Raw genomic sequence first — 27,877 nt, forward strand, 5'->3', positions numbered from 1 at the left:
CAAGGTGCTTGGTGACAGCCAGCATGGCTTCACTAAGGGGAAATCCTGCCTGACCAATTTGGTGGCCTTTTATGATGGGGCTACAGAACTGATGGACAGGGGTAGAGCAGTTGATGTCATCTACCTGGACTTGTGTAAAGCGTTCGACACTGTCCCACACGACATCCTTGTCTCTAAATTGGAGAGACATCAATTTGATGAATGGACCACTCAGTGGATAAAGAACTGGCTGGATGGCCGCACACAAAGAGTTGTGGTCAATGGCTCAGTGTCTGGCTGGAGACCAGTAACGAGTGGTGTCCCTCAGGGATCGGTGTTGGGACCGGTCTTGTTTAACATCTTCGTCGCTGACATGGACAGTGGGATTGAGTGCGCCCTCAGCAAGTTTGCCGATGACACCAAGCTGTGTGGTTCGGTTGATACACTGGAGGGAAGGAATGCCATCCAGAGGGACCTTGACACGCTTGTGAGGTGGGCTGATGCCAACCTCATGGAGTTTAACCATGCCAAGTGCAAGGTCCTACACCTGGGTCGGAGCAATCCCAGACACAGCTACAGGCTGGGCAGAGAAGAGATTCAGAGCAGCCCTGTGGAGAAGGACTTGGGGGTGCTGGTCAATGAGAAAATGAACATGAGCTGGCAGTGTGCGCTTGCAGCCCAGAAAGCCAAGCATATCCTGGGCTGCATCAAAAGGAACGTGACCAGCAGGTTGAAGGAGGTGATCCTGCCCCTTTATTCTGCTCTCATGAGACCTCACTTGGAGTATTGTGTGCAGTTCTGGTGTCCTCAACATAAAAAGGACATGGATCTGTTGGAACAAGTCCAGAGGAGGGCCACGAGAATTATCAGAGGACTGAAGCACCTCCCATATGAAGATTGGCTGAGAAAGTTGGGGCTGTTGAGCCTGGAGAAGAGAAGGCTGCGTGGAGACCTCATAGCAGCCTTCCAGTATCTGAAGGGGGCCTATAGGGATACTGGGGATGGACTCTTCATTTGGGACTGTAGTGGTAGGACAAGCGGTAATGGGTTAGAACTTAAACAGTGGAAGTTTAGATTGGCTATAAGGAGGAAATTCTTTCCTGTTAGGGTGGTGAGACACTGGAATGGGTTGCCCAGGGAGGTTGTGAATGCTCCATCCCTATCAGTGTTCAAGGCCAGGTTGGACGAGGCCTTGGGTGATACGGTTTAGTGTGAGGTGTCCCTGCCCGTGGCAGGGGGGTTGGACCTTGGTGATCTTAAGGTCCTTTCCAACCCTAACTATTCTATGATTCTATGATAACTTGAGTGTTTCTTTCGTAGTAACTTCATAGCTTGCTATGGATGCTACTTTTTACTATTTTCATGTTGTGGTAGCTGTGCAGTACACTGCATAGAAAATACATAGTGAAATTTTCTTTTTTGTTGCATGCATTCCATTGGTTAGTTTTGAAGAGAAAAGACTTGGTTTATGCAGGTCCTCATTTCATACCAATTTAAAGAGGCAAGTATAGGTACAGTGTTGTGTCATGTTGTACACACAGAAGATGCAGCTGATAATCTTTGAGAAGACAATTCATATCTTCCTTCAGCTGGGGGCTGGGTTGTGGTATTGGTTGCATGTACAAGGTCTCTGCTTGTTAGTGGGTTCCATTCTGCTTTTGGTGGCTCCATGGTGTCCCTGCTTGACGCTTCCCATTTAATCAGTTCAGAGGGATGTAGGTTATCAGTGCACAGTGTTAAATAACGACATAATATCTCAGTGCAAGGAGCCTAAAGCTACATGTGTTTTCTGACATGTCTCATCTAGAAAATGGACCTTATTTAGTAATCAGCTCCCCATAAAAAGTGACAACTTTCTTCCCATGGCAGTTAAACTTTATGTACTACCTTTTCTATTTATTTATTCATTTTCTTAGAAGAGTGATCACTATAAGATGGTGAACCTTCAAGAGAGTCACAGTGAACAGAGGAGATCAAAGTCATTTGGGCCTTGGTATTAGGAGGAAAGGCAGAGGAAAGAAAATGAACATTATATGCAAAGGTAAATAGCAGCTGGAGATAATGAGTAAAAACTGAAGAGAAACAGGAAAAAAACAGTCTAAAGAGGAACGTTTTTGCCATGGGAGGCTACTGGTAATGATTAAGTACATGATTAAGTACATGCATAACTGATTTAATTATTTAGACCAATCTGTGCTTTGGATCTTTGTAGGGCAATCTTGTTAGCTAGAATTGTAAAAATCGGGGGGGGGGGGGGAGGGGGGTTTGCTACAGAAGTAGGAAGAAGTTGATACTCATAGCTTTCAGAGCTAGAAAAAAATAGTTTTAGATTAAGTTAAAATGATAACATTTTAAATATGTCAAAACAGTTTGTCTCATGAAACATCTAAAATGCTTTGAAGTTTCTGGTTAGTTTCCAGATGCTATAATAAAAACCAAGGAAATGAGTTCACAAAACCACTGAAAGAGACTCATAATCTGTGCTTTTAATGCTGTTGCTGAGCAGTCAGGATATTATTCCCTCCTACCACCTCCTGCCACTACCTGTGGGTTAGGAGCTCATAGCCTCTTTGAAGCTGTTTATGCAAAATACAGCTCTAAAAAATAAACAAAAAAAAATTCCCACAATTGAAAACCTTGTCGCTTGTACGATTTTCTCACTGATATCCATAGTCACTTTTCTTTGGATTGATGGAATTATGTAACCCAACTGCATATCTAGATGCACCATTCATATTTTTAGTGGAGTCATCATCTTCCCTTTATTTTCATTGCCTTGTTATTAGATACATACTGAATTACTGCATTATCAATTTGATCTGTATGTATGAAACTGAGTTAAACCAGTCAAATGAATATTCTTCCATCAAAACTTTTTAAAGCTCTAATTCAGTTTTAGCATAGCTTTGCTATTCCTATACATTTTTTTGGCTTGATACAAATTAATCTAATAATATGTGTTTAATCTGTAATCCCATCCCATGGCAGGGGGGTTGGAAATAGATGATCTTTAAGGTCTCTTCCAATTTATTCTATGATAAACTTGTGATTTACTGAGGATTAGGGGAAGTAGAGAACACTTGTCTCCTTTCATAAGAAACAATGGCTGAACACTGAAGAGCTTTTCTTCAAAACAGATAATATCTGTGATCTTGATTTACATCAGCCACAGACAGTCCTGATATTTCAGTACAGTACATTGTAGTTTTATTTATGAAGAATTTGTGCTATCTAGTAGTTAGGAATTATAAAAGAAAAAAAAACTATATAACTATAAGCGAATTGTGTGATTTTTTTTGTCTGTTCACTTCTTACCTTGGATTGGATCATTCAGGTATGGTTTTGTTGTGTTTTCTGTCCCATTTCTGAAAAACATTTACAGAGATTTTTTGAGTCCATCTTCTGCTAGTATCCAGTCTTTAACCTATGAATTTCTAGTAGATATCAGATCAAGTTTTGCTTCTAGTCCGCATAATGTTATTATTTTTGATAGTATCAAATATGGTTTTATAAAAACAATTTCTATGTTCCATATTCCATTATTAAAATACAGAATGGAAGAGAAAAGGGACTACAAGATGCAGATAGTGTACTCTTTGTTTGAATGTGTGAATTTGATTTCTAAGTTTGATTTCTAAGAAAGACCCATTATGAAAGTTAAAATACTCTTATTAATGTGTTGTAGGTGAATTATGATGCATTGGAATCATTTGTCTCACAATATATTGCGAGAAATGGATGCTATCCTAAGAATCCCTTAAGATTATTTCAGAGAGCATGAATTTCTTTTAGATGTAAAATTATTTCTATTGCTACATTTTAAAAATTAATCTGCTTCGATTTTAGTCTGTTTGCTCACTCAGAATAGTGCAAGATTTCCCTCTAGTGGTTGTAAGCCCGTACAAATTGTCTGAAAGCATAATGCAGTATCTGTACAGATTTCCCATCACAAGGGATGCACGGGAATGTTAGACCTTAAATAGATGTCATCACTTTGTAGATGTAATCAAAGCTTATTTGCAGCCTGAATGAATAGACATATTACAGAGCACAACACAGTCATACAATTTACTTTTTTTCCCAAAGCCAGGTCTTTTTGCATTGCTGTGGGTTTGAATTGTCTTTGTGTAATTGGAGAATTTGTACTCGTTTAGATTCTATGATTTATATTAGTACACTTTGCCAATTACTCGATTTTTCTTTCTCGGGTGGCGGGGACATACTCCAGTTAACAGAAATCTTGTTTTTCCTTCATAACAGCTACCAGTGTCTGCAGAGCATTAAACTCTGACCCTTCTTAACTCTACCTAAGAACTTCTTTTCTTCTGAGACACAGCATCAGATTGTAGAAGGAAAAAAGCATCATATGCCCATTTCAGAATTTCAAGCTATTTGGTGAATTCCTCCTCTGTGTAAGGCTTAATTTATAGAAATGAATGACAGGAAAGGAAGGCTGAAGTCAATTCTCAAGCTGCTTTTAATTATTGTTCTGTTCAGAGGGTAAGTTTCATTGAGTTGTCCATGCCTATTTGTTTTGTCTTAGGGAGGTTTGTTGTTTTTTTTGGGTTTTTTTGCTACAAAGACAAAGCAAAACAAAACAAACTGATTCAGAAGTTTTCAACTGTGACAGTGATTCTGCTATAGGGAAACTTGGATGGGAAATGTGCAAGGCAACAGAAACCTCTCCTGGAGAGTATTTACAGAGGCCAAGATAAATTATATGCAGTTCAAGCATCCTAGAGTATCCTAAATGGTAGATGGTAAATGAACTTTAGCGAGAGTAACTCATGCCAACTAGATCATTACATGGAATTGCGGGTACTGTTGCTAAGCTGCTGGTAGTGTACACTCAAGGCTAGTAAACAAACCTCACGAACAAGTAACCGATTCAGGAGGAGCAAGCCCTCACATTAGGCTTTGCAGCAAGGTGCTGGTGCAGTCATGAGCTCAATCTGAAGCTGCTTATAAAAAAATATATAAACAGGAGGAAGTACCAGAAGCTGAGTACGGAGATCATACAACTGCTATTGCTTCCACACTGCAGCACAGGCTGGTTGGAGCAGGCATTTGTCCATGCTGCTGGCTCCTGAGTGAAAAGGAGAGATGTGGAAAAAGAGGAAAATGAGTTTATGCTGTATATTTTTGCTGCTTTTAAAGACTCCAGCTTGCTAGGGAGGCAGCTGGCAGCATCGTGCTGGGAGAAGATCTGGAATCCACTTGGAGAAAGAAAGAAAAATACTAGAAGCACCAATATTAAGGTATGCTGACTTTGCAGAAAGATATTAGCACAGCAGAGGCGGTAGCTCTCTTGGGGTAGGGAGCAGTGCTGCTCCACCGCACAGGAAGGGCTTCAGCACTGCTCCTCTTGACTTCAGTGGCATCAGCAATGCTCCAGTAGCAAATATTGAGACGTGTGCAGAACTGGCCATAGATTGGAAATAATTTGCCACTGTTCGATGTCAATGGTCACAGTGATGAGTTTTATCAGTTGTCAAATAGTAGCTTTCAAATGCACCAGCCATTGTGGTCATATGGGACAAATAAGAACTGAATACAAGTAAATGGTTATGTTCCTCACCTTAAATAAATGTATGGTTTCCTATTACGTCATCAAATAATCGCATATTGCATAAGAATAAAAAAATCTCAAAGTATAATCAAAAATAAGCAAATATAAATGTCACAAAATCATTAATAACTTTAAAAAATATCATTATCCAATACATCTTCTAAATGTGTTTTTCAGCCCATTTCTTGCAACAAAAGGCTTGAAGATTGCAATTGAACATGACTATCTGGAAGCTCCATTTTGTTTAGGTTGATATCAGTCTTGCTTTCTGTTTGAATCACTCTGAAGTGTGAAGGGCTAGATGCTGCTCTATTACCGATAGCCGTTTTCCCCTATAAAATGAATTGTCTAGCTTAGTATTTTTGAAAGGAAAAACTTAACTTACTTTTTGTGTTGTATATTTTTCATTGTATCACTTTAGACATGTCCCAATGCGTACAGAAGTTAATGGGAATTAATGGACAAACTTAATCCTTTTTATGTTATTGTTGTTTTTTATATTGTATGTTCATGTTTACAGAAGTCAAGTGTAACCCATGAAGCAGTTGCTAACTTAATTGGATGAGATTATAAAATAACTGTAATTTTGCTATGGGTTGTACCATTCCTTACAGAGAAGGATCAAGATCCATGCCTGGGATTGTTAGGTATCAAAGCAGTGCAGATATAGAACAATAAAAAACCCATCAGATTTTGGAGAGTGCAGTGGGTGAAGGATATGTTCAGCACTTCAGTTCCTGTTGATTATTTTATATTCTGTGCTGCTTAAAAGAAAATTATCCCCACTGATTCAGGTCTCTCTGTTCTGTTTCCCCCACGTACATAAAGTTTATGGCTGTTGCTCTATTCTTAGTAATAAAATTTTAAAAAGCAGAAGCAAAATTCACAAGTAATAATTTCTCATTCCTGTCTCCAGTAGGGAGACACTGGCAACTGCTCCAGGGTTTAGGAAAATGCTTCTCCCAAAACTGTTTCAGACAGTGCTATGGGAAGAGGGCTTCCCTGTTGTGCCCCTATCACTGGCAGTTCTGGCATGGCTGCCAGGCTGGCTCTGAGGCCTCAGCTGAGGTCTGCAGACCTGAGCACATACAGTTAACTTCCTAGTGTTATTTTGGGGCACCTTATTAAAACTGTCAGGGATTTCAGTTGGATTTCTTCTTGTTTTCAGGGGAATTTGTGAGGATTTAGTAGTGTTAAAGATCAGATCACATATACATAGGCATACTGACCATATGCAAGTGGTTAACACATTGAGTGCTTTAAAATTCCATGGGTGGAAGGCTCTGTGAAAATGCAAAGTATTTTACTATTTATTTTGTCAAATATTTATTAGGACAACACCTGAGAAAGAACAGGTTAGTGCTGTTATAAGCGTTTTGAAATCAAAAGCATCTGCTAAAACAGAGAACCTCCACAGACACTTCACAAGGCAATCGTCAGCCTGTTCTGTGCTTCCTTGTTTGCTTTGTCCAGCTGCCAAGGTGCTCTGTGCAAAGGCATTTCTACCTCACAGGGAGCAGTTTTGAAGCTTTGGCCGTATTTACTGAGGGATTACTTTGTTGCCTGGCTTGGCTTTGACTGAATGGTGCAGTCCAGGAAGAACCGCAGGGATCAGGGCTGTGGGTGAGAGCTTCTGCTTATTAATCCCCTGTGGGGCCTAAAGTGTAGTATGTGTTTGGAGATACTCTTAGCAAGTATTGCCCCTTTACAGATCCCACCAATCTTAGTCTTCAGATTATATTTCCTTCATTTGTATTTTGGAGAAAGCATGACCAGGACATGGAGTCTCTATGCACCTAGTGCAAAATGTGATGTCAGTGGGACAGGCCACCAGCAGCCTTTGCATTGCCTCTTACTGCTGAGAGTAACCTTCATACTGGCAGCTGATAACTGCTCAGCATTTGAACTTTGTACCGCCAGGAATAGCTTAGTGTTTTTGTGGGTATGTGTTGTTTCACAGAATCACAGAATCCCAAGGGTTGGAAGGGACCTCAAGAGATCATCTGGTCCAACCCCCCTGCAAGAGCAGGGTAACCTAGAGTACATCACACAGGAACTTGTCCAGGCGGGCCTTGAATATCTCCAGTGTGGGAGACTCCACAACCCCCCTGGGCAACCTGTTCCAGTGCTCTGTCACTCTCACAGTAAAGAAGTTCTTCCTGATGTTAACGTGGAACCTTCTGTGCTCCAGTTTACACCCATTGCCCCTTGTCCTATCACTGGATATCACTGAAAAAAGCCTAGCTCCATCATCCTGACACCCACCCGTTACATATTTGTAAACACTGATGAGGTCACCCCTCAGTCTCCTCCAAGCTGAAGAGACCCAGCTCCTTCAGCCTCTCCTCATAAGGGAGGTGTTCCACTCCCTTAATCATCTTTGTGGCTCTGCGCTGGACTCTTTCAAGCAATTCCCTGTCCTTCTTGAACTGAGGGGCCCAGAACTGGATGCAATATTCCAGATGCGGCCTCACCAAGGCAGAATAGAGGGGGAGGAGAACCTCTCTTGACCTACTAACCACACCCTTTCTAATGCACCCCAGGATGCCATTTGCCCTCTTAGCCACAAGGGCACATTGCTGGCTCATGTTCATCCTCCTATCCACCAGGACCCCCAGGTCCCTTTCCCCTTCACTACTTTCCAGCAGGTCAGTCCCCAACCTGTACTGGTACATGGGGCTGTTCTTCCCCAGATGTAAGACTCTACACTTGCCCTTGTTGAATTTCATCAAATTTCTCCCCACCCAACTCTCCAGCCTGTCCAGGTCTCGCTGGATGGCAGCACAGCCTTCTGGTGTGTCAGCCACTCCTCCCAGTTTAGTGTCATCAGTGAACTTGCTGAGAGTACACTCGGTTCCCTCATCCAGGTCATTGATGAAAATATTAAACAGCACTGGTCCCAGCACCGACCCCTGAGGCACTCCACTAGTCACAGACCTCCAGCCAGATTCTGCACCACTGACCACGACTCTCTGCCTTCTTCCTTCCAACCAGTTCTTGATCCACCTCACTACCTGATCATCAAGCCCACACTTCCTTAGCTTATCTATGAGAATGCGGAGGGAGACAGTATCAAATGCCTTACTGAAATCAAGTTTTAAAAAAAGAAAAGCAAACAGAAGAAGGACTCAACCAACTTGCACACAGCATTATATTCAGAAAAACCCCTGGCAGGCTGGAACTTTCAGCTACATTTCAGTTTGACCTGAAGTGGGGATCTGAAGGGGAAGCAAAGTATCATATCCACGCCTGTGCAATACCGGAATACTTCCAATACTGTTGCTGACAGCAGAGGAAAAGGGAGACTTAGGCCTTTGTGTTCCCTCTTAGGCTTTGGAGGGAATTGCAATATAGGGTCATGAGCTCTATTATTTTTTGTAAGTGTGATTTCTTAGCCCATCCTTTCTGATCTATCCTTTTTTTTTTTTCCCCTTTTCATTCCTATTGAAGATCCATTCTGTAGGGTTCTTATTTTAGTATAAAAGCTTCTGCCCAGACAGCCTGGACTTCCTTTGGCTTATATTTGTAGTTTTCCAAAATGTTTCCAGAGCAACTGTAGATTTCTCTAAAGGGAGTTTAAGCCTGCAAAAAACATAATGTTCCCTAGCTACACATGATGCATCTGTAGGATGTGTATATGTCTTAACCAAACCACTTATATTAAAGCAGGAAAAAGGGATTAAATAATTTTCTTGTGAGCTAAGTAAGTTCATGGAGACTCCACATTTATCACAGAGTGAAAATAAACCACATTTGAATCCTCCCATAGCAGACAAGACGGGGAGCTCACTATCTTCAGCTGCTGAAATATACTCCCCTATCCCAATTTGTTAAGGTAAGTAGCGAATGCCTGGCCCCTGCCTCAGAAGGGCTGGAGCCAAGGTGCCTAAAGAGGGAAACCAGAATGTCTGTGTTGTGCAGTCATCTCAGCCATACTGGTTTCAGGGAGAAAGGATGCAAGCTGTAGCAGTGTCATTCTGCCTGTTTGAAATAAACATTCCTCTGATCATTAAACATCAGGCACTTTTCTAGTGATGTTTTTGTTTGATTTGTTTCACATGCCACATGTTTTCTCCTGTTTCCTTCTGTTGTCTCTATCCCCTTCTTTCTGGAGTCACCCTTGGACATTAAGCACTTTCTCTGAATTTAAAGGGTGAATACCTAGCTGAATGGCAAGGTCAGGACACTTTGGCAAATGCTTCTAGTGGTGAATGAGTTCTGTTTTCTATTGTAATCAAGTCTTACGTCTGTTCCTGTTTGTCCGAACTTTAGGATTTAATAGTGAAAGGGGAGGCAGTACATCTAAGCTATTTTAGCTGGCAGAAATATTGTGATTTTATAGGTTTCTTGTATTGCATGTGTCCAAGAGTGTTCTTATATATATATACACACACATATATAAATATTTTATATATGCTTATGCATATATAAAAATATAAATGCATCTGTATGTATTTTACAGTTTCTGAAGTCTGAAGATATTCTACGTTCAGCCTGGCCTAAAAAGAATAATCTCTTGGATAAAAAAGAAAAAGAAAAGTAAGAAGACAAATCACAAGATTTACTATGTCAGTATGGCATATTTTTCATGATGGCTTTTATTGCACATCCCTAATATGGATTTCAGAAAACAGGACATGGAATCAGGTGCTTTTAAGGAGGAAGACCATATGTCACAGCAGACTGCTAGTGATCTGGCAAGCATGGTACCAACTTCCAATATAATAATTGATAATGTCATGCCTTCTCTTGCCTCAGGTTGCGTTGAGAATATGAGTGAGTCCTCCAGCAAGAAGTGTCAATTTTTATACAGTTCAGAAGCCAGTGCTATGATGGGCGACAGTAATGTCTCAGCAGATAACTTGTGCCACAACCAAACTTTTCAGCATGCAAGCGAATTACATTATTTGGCCAGCTCCGATTTTTTCCCTCAAAAGTTGGCTTCCAGTGAAACCCAAGCTGGAATTCAGGATCCAAATGGCACCTTGGATATGTTGACTCCTCCTCTGCTCCCTGCCACAGAGCATGGGGTGAACCATTGTGCTTCCACCTACAAAACCACAGAACAGGTTAGTTTGCAAAAATCTTTTGCCATTTTAAAGCTCAAAGGGTACACTGACACTGTGCAGGCACAATGTGCCTTGCCAGGTTTTGCTACTCAGCCTCACATCAACCACCATTTTCTTCTGGTGTGTATGCTGGGATTTCCTTCCACAGAAGCTGAGACATTAAAGTGAGAGGAGCGTCCATCTGTGTGGACACTTAAATACAAATGTCAGCATTCTTTATTAAAACTAATGCACTTTAAGAGATACCTGTCCCCAAAGTCCAGATATGGTAATCCTTCCTATGGTAACCTTCCAGAAATGTAGTTTGATACTATATCTTCATGACATTTCCAGACTCCAGAGCAGCAGGACCAGATGATGAGGCAGCAGATGGAGCAGCTGCAAAGGCTGGTGGCTGAACAGCAGAAAATTATTGCACTTTACAACCCAGGTACCTGGGGAATCCCTCCTGATGCTGCAGCACCCTCACTTGATGATGCTTGTACTCCAGCAGTGAAATGCACAGTTCCCTAAATAAACAGAAGGTTTGATAGTTGTTTTTGGTGGCTGGGGACTCTGGCAGATGGGCTAAAGCATTCATTTCATTGCACACAAGCTGTAAACCCCAGACAGCACTTCTTTCCACCTTTGTATATTAAAATTTCAGGAGAACAATGAGGAGGAGTCCATTATGTTTTTAATAACAGTTTCTTGTGTGGACTTCTGTTGAAATACAGATTTAAATGGTACTGCAGAAAATGATAGTATAATGGTGAGCATTACAGAAAGGATGAAGTAGCCCTTTTTTCCTGTACCTATATATGAAAGCTACAGCTTTTAATAGAAAAAAGAAGTGAAAGAAAGTCAATGCACCATGTTTCTGTTGTAGATTCATATATTTAACGGTACAGCCTCTTGTTCCTCACACCATGATAAGACTCCTTCAACATCTTCATTTTACTGATATCATACAAATAGCATTACTAGAAAGCACCATCTGTTCAGCAATCAGAAAAAGAAGAGCCCCCTGCTCCCTTCCCACCCTGTTCGCAGTAGTAGTGCATTCTCTTCAGCGTGTGACCCCAATGTGAAAGGAGTATTTAGGGAAGTCATGCAGACTTGTGGCAGCACTGGCTTGGCTTTGGTAGGGCTGCTTCTACATAACAAGGAGCATCGTAAGGACATAGGAAGATACAGGTGATCCTTGAATTGCTGCTGCTCCTCAGATAACCTGCTGGGGAGGCAGCTTCACCTAACCCATGCGGTAGGAGCTGAAGCAGCCTAAGGCACCCCCTGCCTGCATCTGTGCATTGACCTGGCATCAGTTTTCTCACTCTAATTCCAAGCCTCATGGTAACACAGACAGAATTGGCTCTGCCCATCTGCTAGCTGTGTGGTTAGAGCATCTACCCAGAAGTAGTGAGTTGGGTTTGGGGTTTTTGTTGAGATAGTTTCTGGCAGCATTTGAATCCACAAAGCAGCCTTCTTTCAAAACATGCCTTAACTGGGGATGAGGCAATTTCAGTTGCAGGCACTCTCTACTCCTCTTGCTGGAGTCAGGGCACAGAACAAAAAAGAATCATGGTTTTGAAGAAAAAAAAAAAAAAAGCAGTGAGCCTGATTTTGTAACCTTATAGAGGGATTTCATTCCTGGAAGTAGTGAGACTGGCCTCTGATCCCTGTGCAGAGCTTGTTGCATCTTTTTCACTTGGAAGTCTTCTAATAAGATGTGTAACCAGGCAAGCCTTCCTCTCTTTTGCATTGAGGAGTGCCTCAGAGATCCTTTGCAGCACTTAACTTTTCCTTGTTAAGGGACTTAAGAAATTCTAGGGAAAATGTTGGTTTACATGCTCAGAAATTATAAATTCCCTGTAATTCAGCATCCCTGTAACAAACAATAATTCTGGTTATGACTTGTGGTTGCAGAAAGCATGTTTTACAGTTTAAACAAAATAACAGATGCAGAATCTGATTATTTTACTCTGAACATGCAAACCACCAGGGAAATAGAGAGCAACATTGTGTCTGTGCAATACAAGTTCAGCAAAAGATTTCCAGGTTGTTGCAAAATACTTGTAATATGCTTCCCTAATTGTTCTTCTCTGGTAACCATTTTTAGGCTTTTCTATTTCTCACCTAGTAGCCACGATGCCACCCCTTCCGTGCTGTCCAGCTGCTTCCATTCCTGTCCAGTTCCCAACAGAAAGTTCTTCCCAAGCTGAGTGCCTGGAGCACTTACAGACCTCTCCCTTGGCAATCTGCTCTGCTCAGCAAAGCAGATCCCCGCTGTTCATACCAAATGAGAGCAGTTCAGAAGTATCAGGAGAGCACATGCAGCTTTCAGATTCAGGTGGGTAAAAAGCACTGGAAATCTGAAGTTAGGGCTATCATGCAGCTCCTGTGAGTTTTTGCACTTGCTAGTGATTGTTACTGATTTTGTTGCAGGTCAGGGGAAGGTGCTTTGTTTTGATGGGGGCTTGTTATAAAAGCTTTTAAAGTATTTTAAACTTGATTTTCTTTTTGCTTTTTGAATCATATTCATCCTGCCTCTTACACTAACAGAGAAACTGGGCCTTGTATATAAATGGAGCAGAAAGTCATTAAATTGGAAGAGATAAGTTATATGAAGTAGGGAGTATGTTGTATTTAGGGGGAGAAGAATAAGAAGTAGGAAGTGGATACCAAAGGTTGAGAAAGAAGAAAGAGCAATTTACAGCAAATTAAAAGTTGATTTCAAAATGTGGGGAAGAAGAATAAAAAGAAGTGGGAATGAAGCCATTTAAAAGGAAAGAGGATGTAAATCAGACCAGCATCTTTGATTCCTTTGAATTTTTATAGCAAGACCTGACTGTGATGCTGTGAGACAGTCCCATAGTACAATTGAAACTTTAATTTCATATTCTTTAAGCTAGTCCAGGACTGATACTCTCACTGAAAGAGTCTTATCTCTTTTTTGTGCCTGGCACTATTATTTCTTGCTGTGTTAACCTGAACCTGGGTCAGTTGCTCAGTGAAGTTTAGCAGAGAGCTTCAGGAATACTTGTGCCAGCACAAAAGAAGGAAGCGGGGAGCAGATGACAGCAGGAACCTAAAAGCAAGAACACATGAGGACAGGGGGAGGCATGACTGCTTTTTTTTGACAGCAGCACTAATTTAGATCTGCTTCATGATTGCTAAACTAAGGCTAGAAGGTTCAGAGACCTTAGTCCATCAGGTTAACTCCTATCTGGAAGCTGGTCAGTGGAGTTGCATTTGAAATATGCTTCAGCTAATCGTGTGCATGTGGACTGGGCTGAACTGAGACCTTCCTAAATGTTGTGAGAAGTGTGGGTTTTTACTGCTGGAGACATAAACATGAGTGTACCAACAACCTGCATAACACTTCACATCTTTATTTAAAGGGATAAGCACTGAGCCACTTCTGCAGCATACTGAGAGGCCCACAAAAAAACTTGCTAGACAAGATGCTCAAGAAGAAAACAGAGAAGAAAACAAAGGTGAATTACACAGCTGCTTGGACACATTGTTCTTGCCTTCCACTGTTCTTGCCTAACACTAGTTAAAAATTACAGTGCTGGGGCACTTCTGTTACATTCTGGAGACAGCATAGCCACACACATGAGATTGTAAGGAGGGACACATGGATTCTAAATCCCTTGCTGTAGTCAACCTGCTGGGTCACCTGTGCAAGGCAGGTAACAAGGTTCATTTTTGTGGAATAGAATAGAAATGAAAAATATAATAAAATGAAAATAGAATAGAAAATACTCAGTTAGAAAGGCTCATGTGTACAAATACTGCTTGTTAAACTGTTTAATGAACTGGCTTGCGGGTCATAATTTACAGACACATGAGTAGTTCAGTACTGTCTAGCAAAGTTGCAATGTTCTGCAGTGAACACATTAACCAAGTGTTACAAATGTATAGAGACAAGGAGTATAAATCATGCCATTTACCCTTTCCTTATTTCCAGCAACTAGTCTTGCGGATAAGGTGCCTCTTTTTTTCATGGGTTGCATCCTCCTACCTACCTAACTGTATTCTATAAAGTGTTTTCAAAAATCAAAATCTTGCATATGTTGTTGAAAATATAAACGTTTATAATTTATTTTATAGGTTTATTTTCATTTATTCATTCTATAAAAGCTTTGTTTTCATTTACCTTTTTCCTCCTGCTTAGAGAACAGTCAATTAAAAGAAAGGAATTTCCCTGATTTTTTTTCTGATGCCAAAGAACAAGGAGAACAAATAAAGGAGAAGATTCCTCCATCTCCCTTTGACACAGAGGCAAAGATGAAGACTGGAAACATAGAAGACAGGTGAGAAGTTATCTTAAGCAGTCAGTCAAGCTACTAAAGTTTGTCTTTCTTGAGTGCACACATACTTTATGTGTTACATGTGCAACATAAAGGCTCTTTGCTTGAGAGTGGCAGGTATGCATGGGCAGAGATTGGACAGGTCTAAGGACTTACAGCTTATCTGCTTCTATGTAATGGGATGCTGGCTTAACTAATTTATATTAATTGGTTTTGCAACTGTGATCTCCAGAGAACAGAAGTAAAACAAAATTTGGCAGGGAGAGGTAACATCTTTTGTTATGCCATCTTTTATTCTGCTGTGGCCATCAGTTTGCAATGGCAGCATCAGTTTCAGTAGCTCATTCATTCTTGTTCTTACTCTGCCTGTTCATCTGTGCCAAGACCAATTTTTATGAGCAGGTCACCAAAGTAATCCTTGTTAAAGTTATCTGAAGAGATGTAACTTTTAACTTGGATCAGTTCTCTGATCTGGTTCATCACTGCATTAGAGGAGGAATTGTGCCAGCACGCTGAGGTGGTGCCCATGGCTAGGCAAGAATGGGTAGGTTGGCATTAGTGATGGAAGAAATGCTCGTAGAATTGTTACCTTTCCTCAGCTGATGAAGACAGAAGCAGCAGCTTTTTGGCACACCAAGCCTTCCATCAAGTATAAAAGAAAAGCAGCAACTTTCTAGGCAAGTACAGAGTGAGAACAATTTTCACAAGTGTGTTTTAGTGCATTAATCATGTGGGAGTTAGGCAGAGGAGGAAGACAGGAACCTCCAGAACTGAAGGCTGAGAAGGGGTGGCAGGACCATAAGCAACTCTGGTCAAGTAGGCCTGTCCACATATGCCTTTTTGGACCAGCAGTGAGCTTCTGAAATCTATCTCAGTCATCTCCACTTGTTGTGTTTTGGTTCACATCATGATCTTAGGATGAGATGGATGAAACTAAAGCAAAGAACGTATTCCGGGTCTTTGTCATATTTTCACTATGGGACCAGGGTATAATTGGTTTGAAATAAACTTCCCTGACATGTGCATTATTTAATGCTGAGTCCTCATCAACAACAGTTATGCTCTACAAATCTAATCCTATTAACCCATGCTGATGCTAACAGACAGAGCTAGGCTGATAAACAAAAGATTGTCAGTGGTACAATGGTGTTAGGCAGAGGTGGGGTACAGAAGTACAGTAATACGCTGAGTAACCAATGCCTTTTTTAAACCCAGGATTTTTTAATATTCGGTAGGAATTACTAACAAGTGACTAAATTAAGGCTCTAACCACATTTCCAATGAAATAAGATCTGTTCATGTATGCTATATTATGCTTCAATTTGAGTCAGAGTTCAATTTGTCCCTCCACAACATTATAGACATTATTTTTCTCCTCTATCACTCTTCACCATCTAATTCAAACCAGTCTGTTGGAGAGACGATTGGTTCTTTGTGACTGCAACCAGCTCTAGTCTGGAGAAAAGGCCTGAAATATTTTTTCTTTTGATATTTTATAATTTTAAGGGAAGACTGATGCCAGCCAAAAAAATATTGCTTGCTAAAAGCATAATTAATGTTTAGTGTAGACAGGATTTTTTAAAGTGAGACTTAGGTGTCATATAATAGTGGGCTTTATATTAACATGCTTCACATTTAACAAACATTTCCGTTCTAAACTCAGCATCAGTTCTATGAGAATTATCAAAAGAAAACTAATCGGAAAACCTTACAAATAAGTACCTTCTTGTTCCTTGCCTAGGCCAATCACACCAGCAATTGGTATTAGACAGAATACTTCTGAAGAATTTGTTGAAGAACAACTTGAAGTAGACAATCACCTCCTAGAAAAACAGCAGAAGGAGCAGCAGGTACTGTGCCGGTTGTTTATTCACTTTGCTTTTGACAAGTTCTCATGGCCCTGAGTATTGTGTGGGCTGTTTTGGCTCATTCCATGGCAGCACGTTTTCCTAGTGTTCTTTCATGCTATATTGGAAGATTTTCCCCAGAAGTAAATAAATTATATAACTCAGTCACAAACATACTCCCCACTTTCATACTGGTTTCCTCTCTTTCTGCATACTTTCTGGGTCATAGTTTGTGCCTAAGTCACTTAGCTGAATTAGACCTCAAGGTTGTTTCTGTCAGTTTATTTCAGAATAAATGGTTCATGCAGCTCTCTCATGTGCCATTAATGCAAGAATGGGGGTATTTAAAAATACAGTTTCTATAAAGGGCCAAGTACAGTCATACTTTTCTGGTTTTTGCCTTATGTGCAGTTTGAGGTGATCTTATGTCTAGAGGTATCAGACTCAGCATTTTGTTAGGCCTGTTGACTTGGGAGACAAACATCTCATCATTCAGGAATTTTCTTTATGTCTCTCGGTGAAATAAAATCTCCAACTGAGGCACTTACATATTTCTGTGCCACATAGTAAAAAGCACTCAGACTTCCTTTAAAAACAAAGCAAGACAGAACTTTAATGACCTTCTATCATATAAACACTTAGCACTGTCCTAACCATCTGACTCTACTAATGAATTAGTGGAGGTGGCACATCACAACTGCTTCTAAAAGTTCTTGTGCCTTCCCTGTAGCCTCAGGGCTGTTACTTACATACTCATTACCCACAGCCACTGTCTTTAAGCCTTCTGGTGTCTCAGCTTTTTCAGTTACCATAAATAAGATTCAAGGCCAGGTTGGACAGAGCCTTGGGCAACCTGATCTAGTGGAAGGCGTCCCTGCCCATTGCAGGGAGATTGGAACTAGGTGAACTGAAGGTCCTCTCCAACCCAAACCATTCCATGAGTCTATGATTCTATATCTTTCTGGAGAGCAATTCTCAGACTCTGATTGTCAGCATTTTGGGTGTTTTTTCAGAGCAAGGCAAAAGTAACAACTCAGAAGGCTTTTCTGAAACGAAAAGACGGAATGGCAAGGCTCAAAAAAAATAAACAGAAACCTTTAAAAGATGACAACAAGCATTCCAGAAGAGCTGGTTTGGATTGCTCAGGTCATTTCTCCCAGCCTGACCAAGTGGATGCAGGCGTACTGCGGCCAGGGGAATACTCTCAGTTCAGTCTTCAGGTCAGTGGCTCCAGGAAGATTGGTACACATGAAAATAAGGCAGACAATGCTTCAGCTGAGTGGGAGTTAAATTCTCAGACTGACTGCGAAGCAAATATAGTAGAGCAAAGTTTAGAAGAAAAACAAGTGATCAGGAGAGATGAAGACACAAAGAAAAATCCCATTGGCTCACCACAGAGAAAGTGGCCTGAAATCCTGCAACCAAGCCCAGAAACATTAATAGAAATGAACCTGCAAGTAGGCGAGGAAAAGCAAAATCGTCATATGAATTCTCTTGGGCAAGCAGGCAGAACTGATGGAAGACCTGTGCATGGTACCCTGAAAAAGCACCTAGGTAGGGTGGATTGGCCTCTAAGGGGTCATCACACAAAAGGAGCAAAAGACCCCTTGGAGGTCCTGCAAAAGCGTTCTCTACTTCAGGACTTAAAACCAGATCACATCAAGGAGTCAGAGTGGAGTGCAGACACTGCGTTCACACAGGGTGAGAAGTGGGTTCAGGCTTGCACACAGAAACTTGTTTTGGGGAGCCAGAGCTCAGAAAGCAAAAGACAAATCCATACTGGGTTTAAGATGGTCAATGATAAGATAGTGAAAATTACACGTAGCTCACCTGAGGCTGTGGAGAAGGGAGTCTCATCCTCAGCCTTGAAGCAGGAGTGGCAAAGGAAGGGGAGAGCTGCCTCAGCATGGCATGTTGCATCTTCATCCTGTGAATCAAGCTGCTTATCCTCCAACAGCGATGATGACTCCAAATCTCACCATGCTCAGTATCCCTCCCAGAATGGGCCTCAGGGAGTAGATCATACTTGTGGACGTTTGGATCAATCTGATGGTGATTATGCTAGTGATGAGCCCAGTGGAACTAAAATAAAGTATGTTAAAAAGTACAGCAGGTCACCTCCAAGGAAACAAGATATTCAAGGGATCTCAAGACAAGATTTCTCCTACAGCACAAGCAGCAGTGATTCCAGTACCAAGGCTGCCAGGCTGAAAGAGAGCAAGACTTGTTCTTCTCTTCAGCAGCCTTTATATTATCCCACAAAATTGAAAAGGAGAGAGCATGAGCCTGAATCAAAGAATGAGAATAGGGCCAAGGATGTTAAAAGCCTACATCTGCCACTCTCAACACTGTCTGGTGAGATTCCTGATTTCAAGATTAAAGAAACCCCTGCAGTGGAGGAACCACAGAAAAAGCTGTTTAGAGACAGATTAGGTAAGTGCTCCCCAAGTTTTTATTTATATTTATTTTCCATAGGGGAAAAAAATTTCTCTTGGATGTATGACTCATTCTGCCTGTGCTCCCTAGGTATATGCCTCATTCTGCCTGTGCTCTGCCTGTATATGCCTACCTCTGTCAATATTTCTCAGTCCCAAGCTGGGGGAAGAATGTGAAAAGGAGAAAGATAAATCTGCAAGCTCCTTGTTATACTTTGCTCTTCATTGTCACTAGATGTTTTTCAAGTCTGTTGCTTGAGGTGCATTTTCAGGTGCAGACTTTTGACCCCATGAGATGGGTGAGAGGTTCAGTGAGTCCTTAGAGCCAGGGCTACTGTTCCCTGTAGCTTAGGTGTGTTCCTTCCAATGACCCCTTGACAGTCAGGTGTTCACATTTTCTCTTTACTCTCCTCAGAGATGACTTTAAAAAAGGTGGTCAAAATAATTTCTTAAATTTGCATGTTTTGCTCCTAAGAAACATAGACCGTTGCATCGGAGGAAAATGGTGATTTCCTATTAACATCTTCACTCAGTTTGTCCTTTATGTGGTCCCAGTTCTTTGGTCAAACAATCTTTCCAGCCTTTTGGCCCAGTGATCATACTTCTAGCAGTGAAATAGTATCCTGCTTGAGCAGATTTAATCCTTTTTGTTAAACTGGATCTTGACTTTTCTTCTCTCGTAGCTTCTCCTGAAGGACTTCCCCTACATTGACTCCTCATCCTAAACCCATTGGCTGTCTCCTTGTGTAAGATCAGTCAAAATCATTTGTCCTGCCTGCAGTTATCACCCTGGCAGAAATAATCACTTCTGATGGCTTTCAATTGCTCTGTCACAGCTTGCTAAGCACACCCCACTCCATTACAGAGTCCTGTTAAAAAAGGGTTCCTGAGGCTTCTTCAGAAGTTAAATTCAAAATAAGCTTCCATTATCACATGGCATGCACATTCCTGAAAAGGAATTTGTCTGCCAACACTGATATACCCCAAATCCATTTCACACGTAATGATTTGTAGGGCTTGGACTGTACTACTAAGAACTATGATGGGAACTGAATATCTGTGTAATTAGGTAGAGATAGATTCATGCTTCCTGATAGATTAAACAATAAAGCTTACTGCACTTATGCAGTTTGTGGTTTTAAACATGTAGAGAGTGTTCATAAATATTCACAAAGTTCTGTGTACTAACATAGATGTATGTATTGGGGTATGATACAATAGGCATTGCAGAAACAAGGTGGGATGGCTCCTATGACTGGAGCGTTGGAATAGAAGGTTACAGGCTTTTTAGAAAAGACAGGCCCGGCAGGCGGGGACGGGAAGTTGCCCTTTATGTTAGGGATAGGCTGGAGTGTATGGAACTCTGTCTGGGGACAGGTGAGCAGTTGCCAGAGAGTTTCTGGGTCATGATTAAAGGGAAAACAGCTACGGCAGACATTATTGTGGGGATCTGTTACAGACCACCTGATCAAGGAGAACCTGCAGATGAAGCACTCTATAGGCAGATAGGAAAAGCCTCACGCTCACAGGCCCTCGTTCTCATGACTGACTTCAACCACCCTGACATCTGTTGGAACGATGGTACGGCCCGGCACAAGCAATCCAGGAGGTTCCTGGATTGTGTGGAAGACAACTTCCTTCTGCAGGTAATAGAGGAACCGACAGGAGAAGTGCCATGCTTGACCTCGTGCTCACCAACAGGGAAGGGCTCATTGGAAATGTGATGCTCCAGGGCAGCCTTGGATGCAGCGACCACGACATGGTTGAATTTGATATCCTTAGGACAGTGAGAAGAGCGTGCAGCAAGCTCACTGCCCCGGACTTCAAAAGAGCAGACTTTGGCCTCTTCAGGAGCCTGCTTAGTAAGGTTCTATGGGATATAGCCCTAGAGGGCAGGGGGACCCAAGACTGTTGGTTGATATTCAAGGATCACCTGCTACAAGCTCAGGAGTGTTGCATCCCAACCAGAAGGAAGTGCAGCAGGAGGGCCAGGAGACCTCCTTGAAAGGATAAGGAGCTGCTGAGGAAAATTCAAATGAAAAAAGAGGCTTATAGAAAGTGGAAGCAAGGACAGGCGGCCTGGGAAGAGTACAGGGATGTTGTCCGGGAAGCTAGGGACCAGGTTAGGAAAGCTAAGGCCCAGTTAGAATTAAATTTGGCTAGGGATGTTAAGGATAACAGGAAGGGATTCTACAGGTACATAGCAAATAAAAAACAGATTAGGGAGAACGTAGGCCCCCTCAGGAAGCTCTCAGGTGAACTGGCTACACAGGATTTGGAGAAGGCTGAGGTTCTGAATGACTTCTTTGCCTCGGTCTTCACTGGCAAAGGCTCTGACCGCACCACCCAAGTCTTGGAAGGCAGACACAGGGAATATGAGAATGGAGACCTTGGGCCCACTGTAGGAGGGGAACTGATTCGAGACCATCTTAAAAATCTGAACATGCACAAGTCCATGGGTCCTGATGAAATCCATCCACAGGTCCTGAAGGAGCTGGCGAATGAAGTTGCTAAGCCGCTGGCCATCATATTTGAAAAATCATGGCAGTCAGGTGAAGTTCCCGACGACCGGAAAAAGGGAAATATAACCCCCATTTTCAAGAAGGGGAAAATGGATGACCCGGGCAGTTACCAGTCAGTCTCACCTCTGTGCCTGGCAAAATCTTGGAGCAGATTCTCCTGGAAGGCATGCTAAGGCACATGAAAAACAACAAGGTGCTTGGTGACAGCCACCATGGCTTCACCAAGGGGAAATCTTGCCTGACCAATTTGGTGGCCTTCTGTGATGGGGCTACAGAACTGATGGTCAGGGGTAGAGCAGTTGATGTCATCTACCTGGACTTGTGCAAAGCGTTTGACACTGTCCCACATGACATCCTTGTCTCTGAATTGGAGAGACATCAATTTGATAGGTGGATCACTCAGTGGATAAAGAACTGGCTGGATGGCTGCACACAAAGAGTTGTGGTCAATGGCTCAGTGTCCAGCTGGAGACCAGTAATGAGTGGTGTCCCTCAGGGATCAGTGTTGGGACCAGTCTTGTTTAACATCTTCGTCGCTGACATGGACAGTGGGATTGAGTGTGCCCTCAGCAAGTTTGCCGATGACACCAAGCTGTGTGGTTCGGTGACGCTGGAGGGAAGGAATGCCATCCAGAGGGACCTTGACACGCTTGTGAGGTGGGCTGATGCCAACCTCATGAAGTTTAACAATGGCAAGTGCAAGGTCCTACACCTGGGTCGGAACAATCCCAGGCACAGCTACAGGTTGGGCAGAGAAGAGATTCAGAGCAGCCCTTTGGAGAAGGACTTGGGGGTGCTTGTCGATGAGAAAATGAACATGAGCTGGCTTCAGTGTGTGCTTGCAGCCCAGAAAACCAACCGTATCCTGGGCTGCATCAAAAGGAGTGTGACCAGCAGGTCGAAGGAGGCGATCCTGCCCCTTTATTCTGCTCTTGTGAGACCTCACCTGCACCTCACCTGGAGTATTGTGTGCAGTTCTGGTGTCCTCAGCATAAAAAGGACATGGAACTGTTGGAACAAGTCCAGAGGAGGGCCACGAGAATGATCAGGGGACTGGAGCACCTCCCGTATGAAGATAGGCTGAGAACGTTGGGGTTGTTCAGCCTGGAGAAGAGAAAGCTGCATGGAGACCTCCTGGCAACCTTCCAGTATCTGAAGGGGGCCTATAGGGATGCTGGGGAGGGGCCCTTCATTAAGGACTGTAGTGATAGGACAAGGGATAGTGAGCTAAAACTTAACCAGGGGAAGTTTAGATTGGATATAAGGAGGAAGTTCTTTCCTGTTAGGGTGGTGAGGCACTGGAATGGGTTGCCCAGGGAGGTTGTGAATGCTGCATCCCTGGCAGTGTTCAAGACCAGGTTGGACAAGGCCTTGGGTGATATGGTTTAGTGTGAGGTGTCTGTGCCCATGGCAGTGGTGTTGGAACTTGATGATCTTAAGGTCCTTTCCAACCCTAACTATTCTATGATTCTATGTATTTATAGAAGAAACCCAGAGCATCGTTACCAGAGGATCAGAGACTGGCGTATATCGCAGAGGAACCCCTCCAATGACTAAAGTGAAGGAAGAACAAGAGAAAGCAACACATTTGCACAGGTAAATGTATACACCAGAAATTAATCTGTGTGTGTAGTGAGGCAAATACTTCCTTTAGGCTCCTTAAGATCAGGCTGCTAAATTCTTACTTATTAACTATCTTCTTTTTGGGGGCATCTGTGTTGTCTCAGAACTGAAACACTTATTTAGCTGTCTAAATTAAAAGTAAAGCGCCTAACTGTAGGGGCCCGACTCTGAAAACAGTGTGGTTTGGGCCTTAAAGCTGAGTAATGACAAATGCTGTTTATAAATTGCTGAGCACCTTCTGATTATACTCAAATCTGTAAGAACTCAGGATAATCTGTTTTATGGGATTAAGCCTCTGATGGAGTAAAGGATAAACTTCTTATATTGCATTCACATCAGGGTAGCCCATATTTCCAAAGTTAACAAAAAGTGTACAGCATACATCAGAGCTAACAACATTGCTATTCAGGAATGCCTATCTTCACCTTAGACTGAGGATGCATTTGGTTCCATATAAATGAAGAATTTGAAAATTCAGGAGAGTTTCTTTTGTAATTTGTAATTATTAAATGCTGAAAATTGTTTTGGTTTGCGGTTGGGTGGTTTTTTTTTTACATTTTCATAAGAAAAAATAATAATTACTTTCCACAAGATCCCTTCAAGAAGCTTTGAAACTATGTGGTTTAGAATGGAAGTGACTCACAACTATAGCTAATTGCAGGTTATGCAAATGCGTCTTATAAAAATTGAACATGCTTGCAATCAAATGCGTATTTTTGATGTCATTAGATCTGTTAGAAATTATTAGGTAGCATCTACTGTTAGCATGAGAGGTTATTTTCCTCTTTGCCTTTAAAGCCTATTTAACTAGTGGAAATTAGTGTACTTTATTGATCTGGATTTTTATTTTAACATATAATGTAAGTAAGAAATTATTTTTCACATGTGCTTGTCCATTCCTCTTGATTTCAAAGACCATGGGATTAGTGCCAAAAAGTATTTCTGAATTACATTTATCAGTTTGTATCTTTTTTTCCTACAGCTGTCTTTGAGCAAAATACTTTCAATGTCTTAAATTGTTTCATTAAAGATCCTTCCACTTTGTGATCTTGCAAACATGTTGGAAGATGATCTCCAGCTGACTGTGATAGGTGTTCTGAATGAGAATATTTGTGGAATTTGGCAGTTCCTAAAACTACTAATGAAATTAGGTGCTGGTTTTACTTTTGCTGTTGTAAATTTTGGCTGTGGGGTGATGCACTGGTGCAGAACTACTGCAGTGTTGCACTGCACTCTGACTGCTGCCAGAGCTGCTTCACAGGTGAAATGGCTTTGATTTTATCATGATAGTGCACATTTTTAAAAGAGCTTTCATGTATTTATTCATGTCATTAGCCATAGGAGCCCTTAGCATTTCCACACAGATGTTTATCAAAAAATGCCTGCCTAGTATATTGTGTACGTCTTTTCACTCACTTTTTTCCAATTTATGAGCTAGAACTAACTGTGAAAGGCAGCTTATCCTGCTTGACTGTATTTGCCTTATACTGATTTATGCCATCTGAGAATCTGCTTTGTATTTTTAAACCAGTAACCCTATCAGGAGCACAAGATGGCCACCACGTTAGTAACTTGTGCTTGCTGGAAGCAATGAAAATCCTCTTGAGAGACACATGGCATGCCTGGACCTGCCCAATCTATCTATTATTTCCGAGTACTTTGTTTTCAGGCCTTTGCAGGCACAAATAATTATAGGCAAGAGGGTGAAAACAGTTGGGATGTAGTGTGTTGTGTCTATCTGGTACCTAATGGAATCTGACCTGTGGCTCCACCCTTGCTGCACTGAAGTAGTTGCTGCTGGCTCTTGGCATCAGTCAGAGGATTCAGTGATGGTTATTTCCTTGTTCCTTCAACAAGAACAGCTTGTGTGCTCTTTAATACATTGTAGTTTTGAATCTGCGTTTTTTCTCGACCATCAGCAGTTGACAACATGGGTTTTCCTCCCATCTGCATTTCCCTAAAAGTCTTTTTCTTGGAAAAAAGACTTTTGCTTCATGTATGTTTTTGCCTCACAGCCAGCCTGCTGCCATGTTCCTCAGACAGAGATGTGCCTGGGTTGCATGCAAAAATCTGAGTTTGCACAAACTGATTAGCCTTTTTTATGTATTTTATATTTGTGTTGTGCATTTAGCTCCTATTTGCAGTTTATGGTTGGGGTGTGAACTAATTATCAGAGGCTCCAAAGAAATAATGTGTGTGCTCCTGGAGTCCTTGGTTATTACATTTCCTCAGGATCTTTTTTCTAGCCTTGAAGAAAAGAGCTGTCCTGGTTTCAGCTGGGATAGAGTTAACTTTTTTCCTAGTAGCTGGTACAGTGCTGTGGTTTAGATTTAGTGTGAGAACAACGATGATAGCACACTAATGTTTTAGTTGTTGCTAAGTAGTGCTTACTCTAAATGAAGGACTTTTCAGTTTCCCATGCTCTGCCAGTGAGCAGGTGCACAAGAAGTTTAGAAGAGCTAAGGAAGCTGACCTGAACTAGCCAAGGGAATATTTCACACTATGGTAAACAGCAGAACACCTCCATGCAGCTAACTTATCTTACCCTGAAGACCAGAGTGGCTGCATCCAGACTGTCTGGTGGACCTGATCCCTGGCCTGATCTGACTTCCAAACCTTACCTAGCACATCCTAGTGCAGTGCTGGATGGCCAATGCCAAGACCAGAGGTCATGCTAGCAGTACATAGCTCTGGGGAATTTCACACTTGGGTTCATGCTCCAGCTCTATTAGTTTATTTGTGCAGATGTAATTCTTGTGCAATTCTGAAGAGGCTGATACCAGCTGAGATGCTGGAAGGAATAACTACCTGGATTTTACTTTACTGGGTGTAAGACAGTTAATACTATTCAGTCTTCAGTGGAAGATGTTATCTTCAGAATCTTGTGCTTGCTTTTGTTCTAGTATGTTGTATTTTAGGGCATCTGGTCCGTATATGGAGCATTTATAGGCTGGACGTAATCACACGAGACAGGTATGTTTGGTAATTTAACTGCATTAATGTGAGGAAACTTAATACTTCTATGGACTATTGCTGAAACTTTTTTTTAGCATGACTTTTAGGATATTAGGCTTATTTAGGATAGAAAACAACAAAAAAGAATAAAAATTAGGTAATGAATTAGGATATGGGGAGTTCATTTGTCTTTTAGTACCTCTGAGAACTTTCATATTTTTCTGCTGAAGAGCTAAACTGCATTATTGAGAGGAAAACATGGGGTCATGGCTGCCTCCTCTAGCTCACGTTTTATGTCAAGTAATAGTGAAAGCTAGTTGGTGGCTGTAGGTCATGAAGTGAGCTGATGTAGGGAGCTAACAAATAATTTAGTATAATACAAAAAATTAACTAAGCAGCTGTATCATAGTCTTATGAATACACTTCGTTTGAGGATATGTAAAGATTTATACTCTCCCCATCTGCTAAGTTCTTAAGTGCACTTCCAGACTATTCATGCCTTGAGACATCGAGTTCAAAGGAAAAATCTCTTCTGGGCACTAAGCTCCCACATTTAACTCTTGGAGTATACTTACCTATGGAAAGTAAAGTACTTTACACCCCTTCATTCTGTTCTATGGCTGTTCTGATTTGTAGTAATGGCAATGTAATGGCTGCTGGATATGTAGCTCAGTCCCCAGCTCTGCATGATGAAGTGCTTCATAGGTACCATGCCAGGGAGCTAGCTGTGTCGTCTGCAGGTCTGCCCTAATTTAGCTATCTCTCTGAAAAGCTTAAAAGCCTCCAAGTTCATGGTCATTATGTTGTCAGAAAATTTCAATAAGAATTGTTTCTACCTGCTCAGTAGAATCAATTTTGCGCTGAACACATACATGAGTGATGAAGGACCTCAATTTTGACAAGTGCTGACAACTTGTTGCCACTCCCAACAGTACCAGCATATATAGGGTGTGCCCAAGACCACCAAAAATCATGCCCAAACAAGGCACATCTAAAGACAGTCCTTTATTATAATGTTTATGTCAAAGTCATACTGTTTGTTTACCTTCTGAGCAGAACACAAATGGACCAGCTCAACGTTGCACAGAGCCAGGAACTGACTCACTCTTTGGAATACAACAGGGACCAAATTCACCCACCGCAGAAAGAAAACATTGCCCATAGCAAGTTCAAAGGAGCAGCTAGTGTCACTGAAGAAAATGCAAAATCAGAAGAAATACAAGTAAGCTGTCTTCTGTAGAATAAATATGCAGTTCTCATCAATTAATATCCTCCCGTGCAGGCATCTTATGGTAGTACCTAAATCCTTCCATTTGCCACAGGTGGCCAATAATTTGTGTTACTTCTTCAGGACAGTAGTGCATACAGTGAAGATTTTTGTTAATAGTACATTGCTTTGGTTTAAAATGTATTATTTTAAGTACATATAAGTGCCCCCTTTCTCGATATATGAAAAAAATTAGGTTGCACCTTTTATTTCTTAAGGAATGTTGCAAGCTTCCCAGGTTCCTTATACTTCTTGTATTGATTTGCCAGATCTGAGCTAGCTCTTGAAAAATTTCCAACTCCTGCTGTTGTGGGTT

General features: G+C 41.6%; 1 protein-coding gene across 1 annotated transcript in view; it reads left to right on the top strand.

Moving 5' to 3' along the window:
- The first annotated feature begins 10,080 nt into the window (after positions 1 to 10,080).
- The window catches only part of LOC133225797 (centromere protein J-like), a 35,116-nt gene continuing 17,319 nt past the window's right edge, over positions 10,081 to 27,877 (top strand). The window contains exons 1-9 of the mRNA XM_061378584.1: positions 10,081 to 10,617; positions 10,951 to 11,047; positions 12,716 to 12,946; positions 13,998 to 14,093; positions 14,777 to 14,915; positions 16,654 to 16,762; positions 17,773 to 19,192; positions 23,201 to 23,312; positions 27,351 to 27,516. Of these exons, the coding sequence (XP_061234568.1) occupies positions 10,165 to 10,617; positions 10,951 to 11,047; positions 12,716 to 12,946; positions 13,998 to 14,093; positions 14,777 to 14,915; positions 16,654 to 16,762; positions 17,773 to 19,192; positions 23,201 to 23,312; positions 27,351 to 27,516 (2,823 nt within the window). The 5' untranslated portion in view covers positions 10,081 to 10,164. The remainder of the gene's footprint in view (positions 10,618 to 10,950; positions 11,048 to 12,715; positions 12,947 to 13,997; positions 14,094 to 14,776; positions 14,916 to 16,653; positions 16,763 to 17,772; positions 19,193 to 23,200; positions 23,313 to 27,350; positions 27,517 to 27,877) is intronic.

Source organism: Neopsephotus bourkii, unplaced genomic scaffold (genome assembly GCF_033783945.1).
Source record: "Neopsephotus bourkii isolate Nb327-2 ecotype Australia unplaced genomic scaffold, CSIRO-AGI_Nbou_v1 NB_1767, whole genome shotgun sequence".
Lineage (NCBI taxonomy): Eukaryota > Metazoa > Chordata > Aves > Psittaciformes > Psittacidae > Neopsephotus > Neopsephotus bourkii.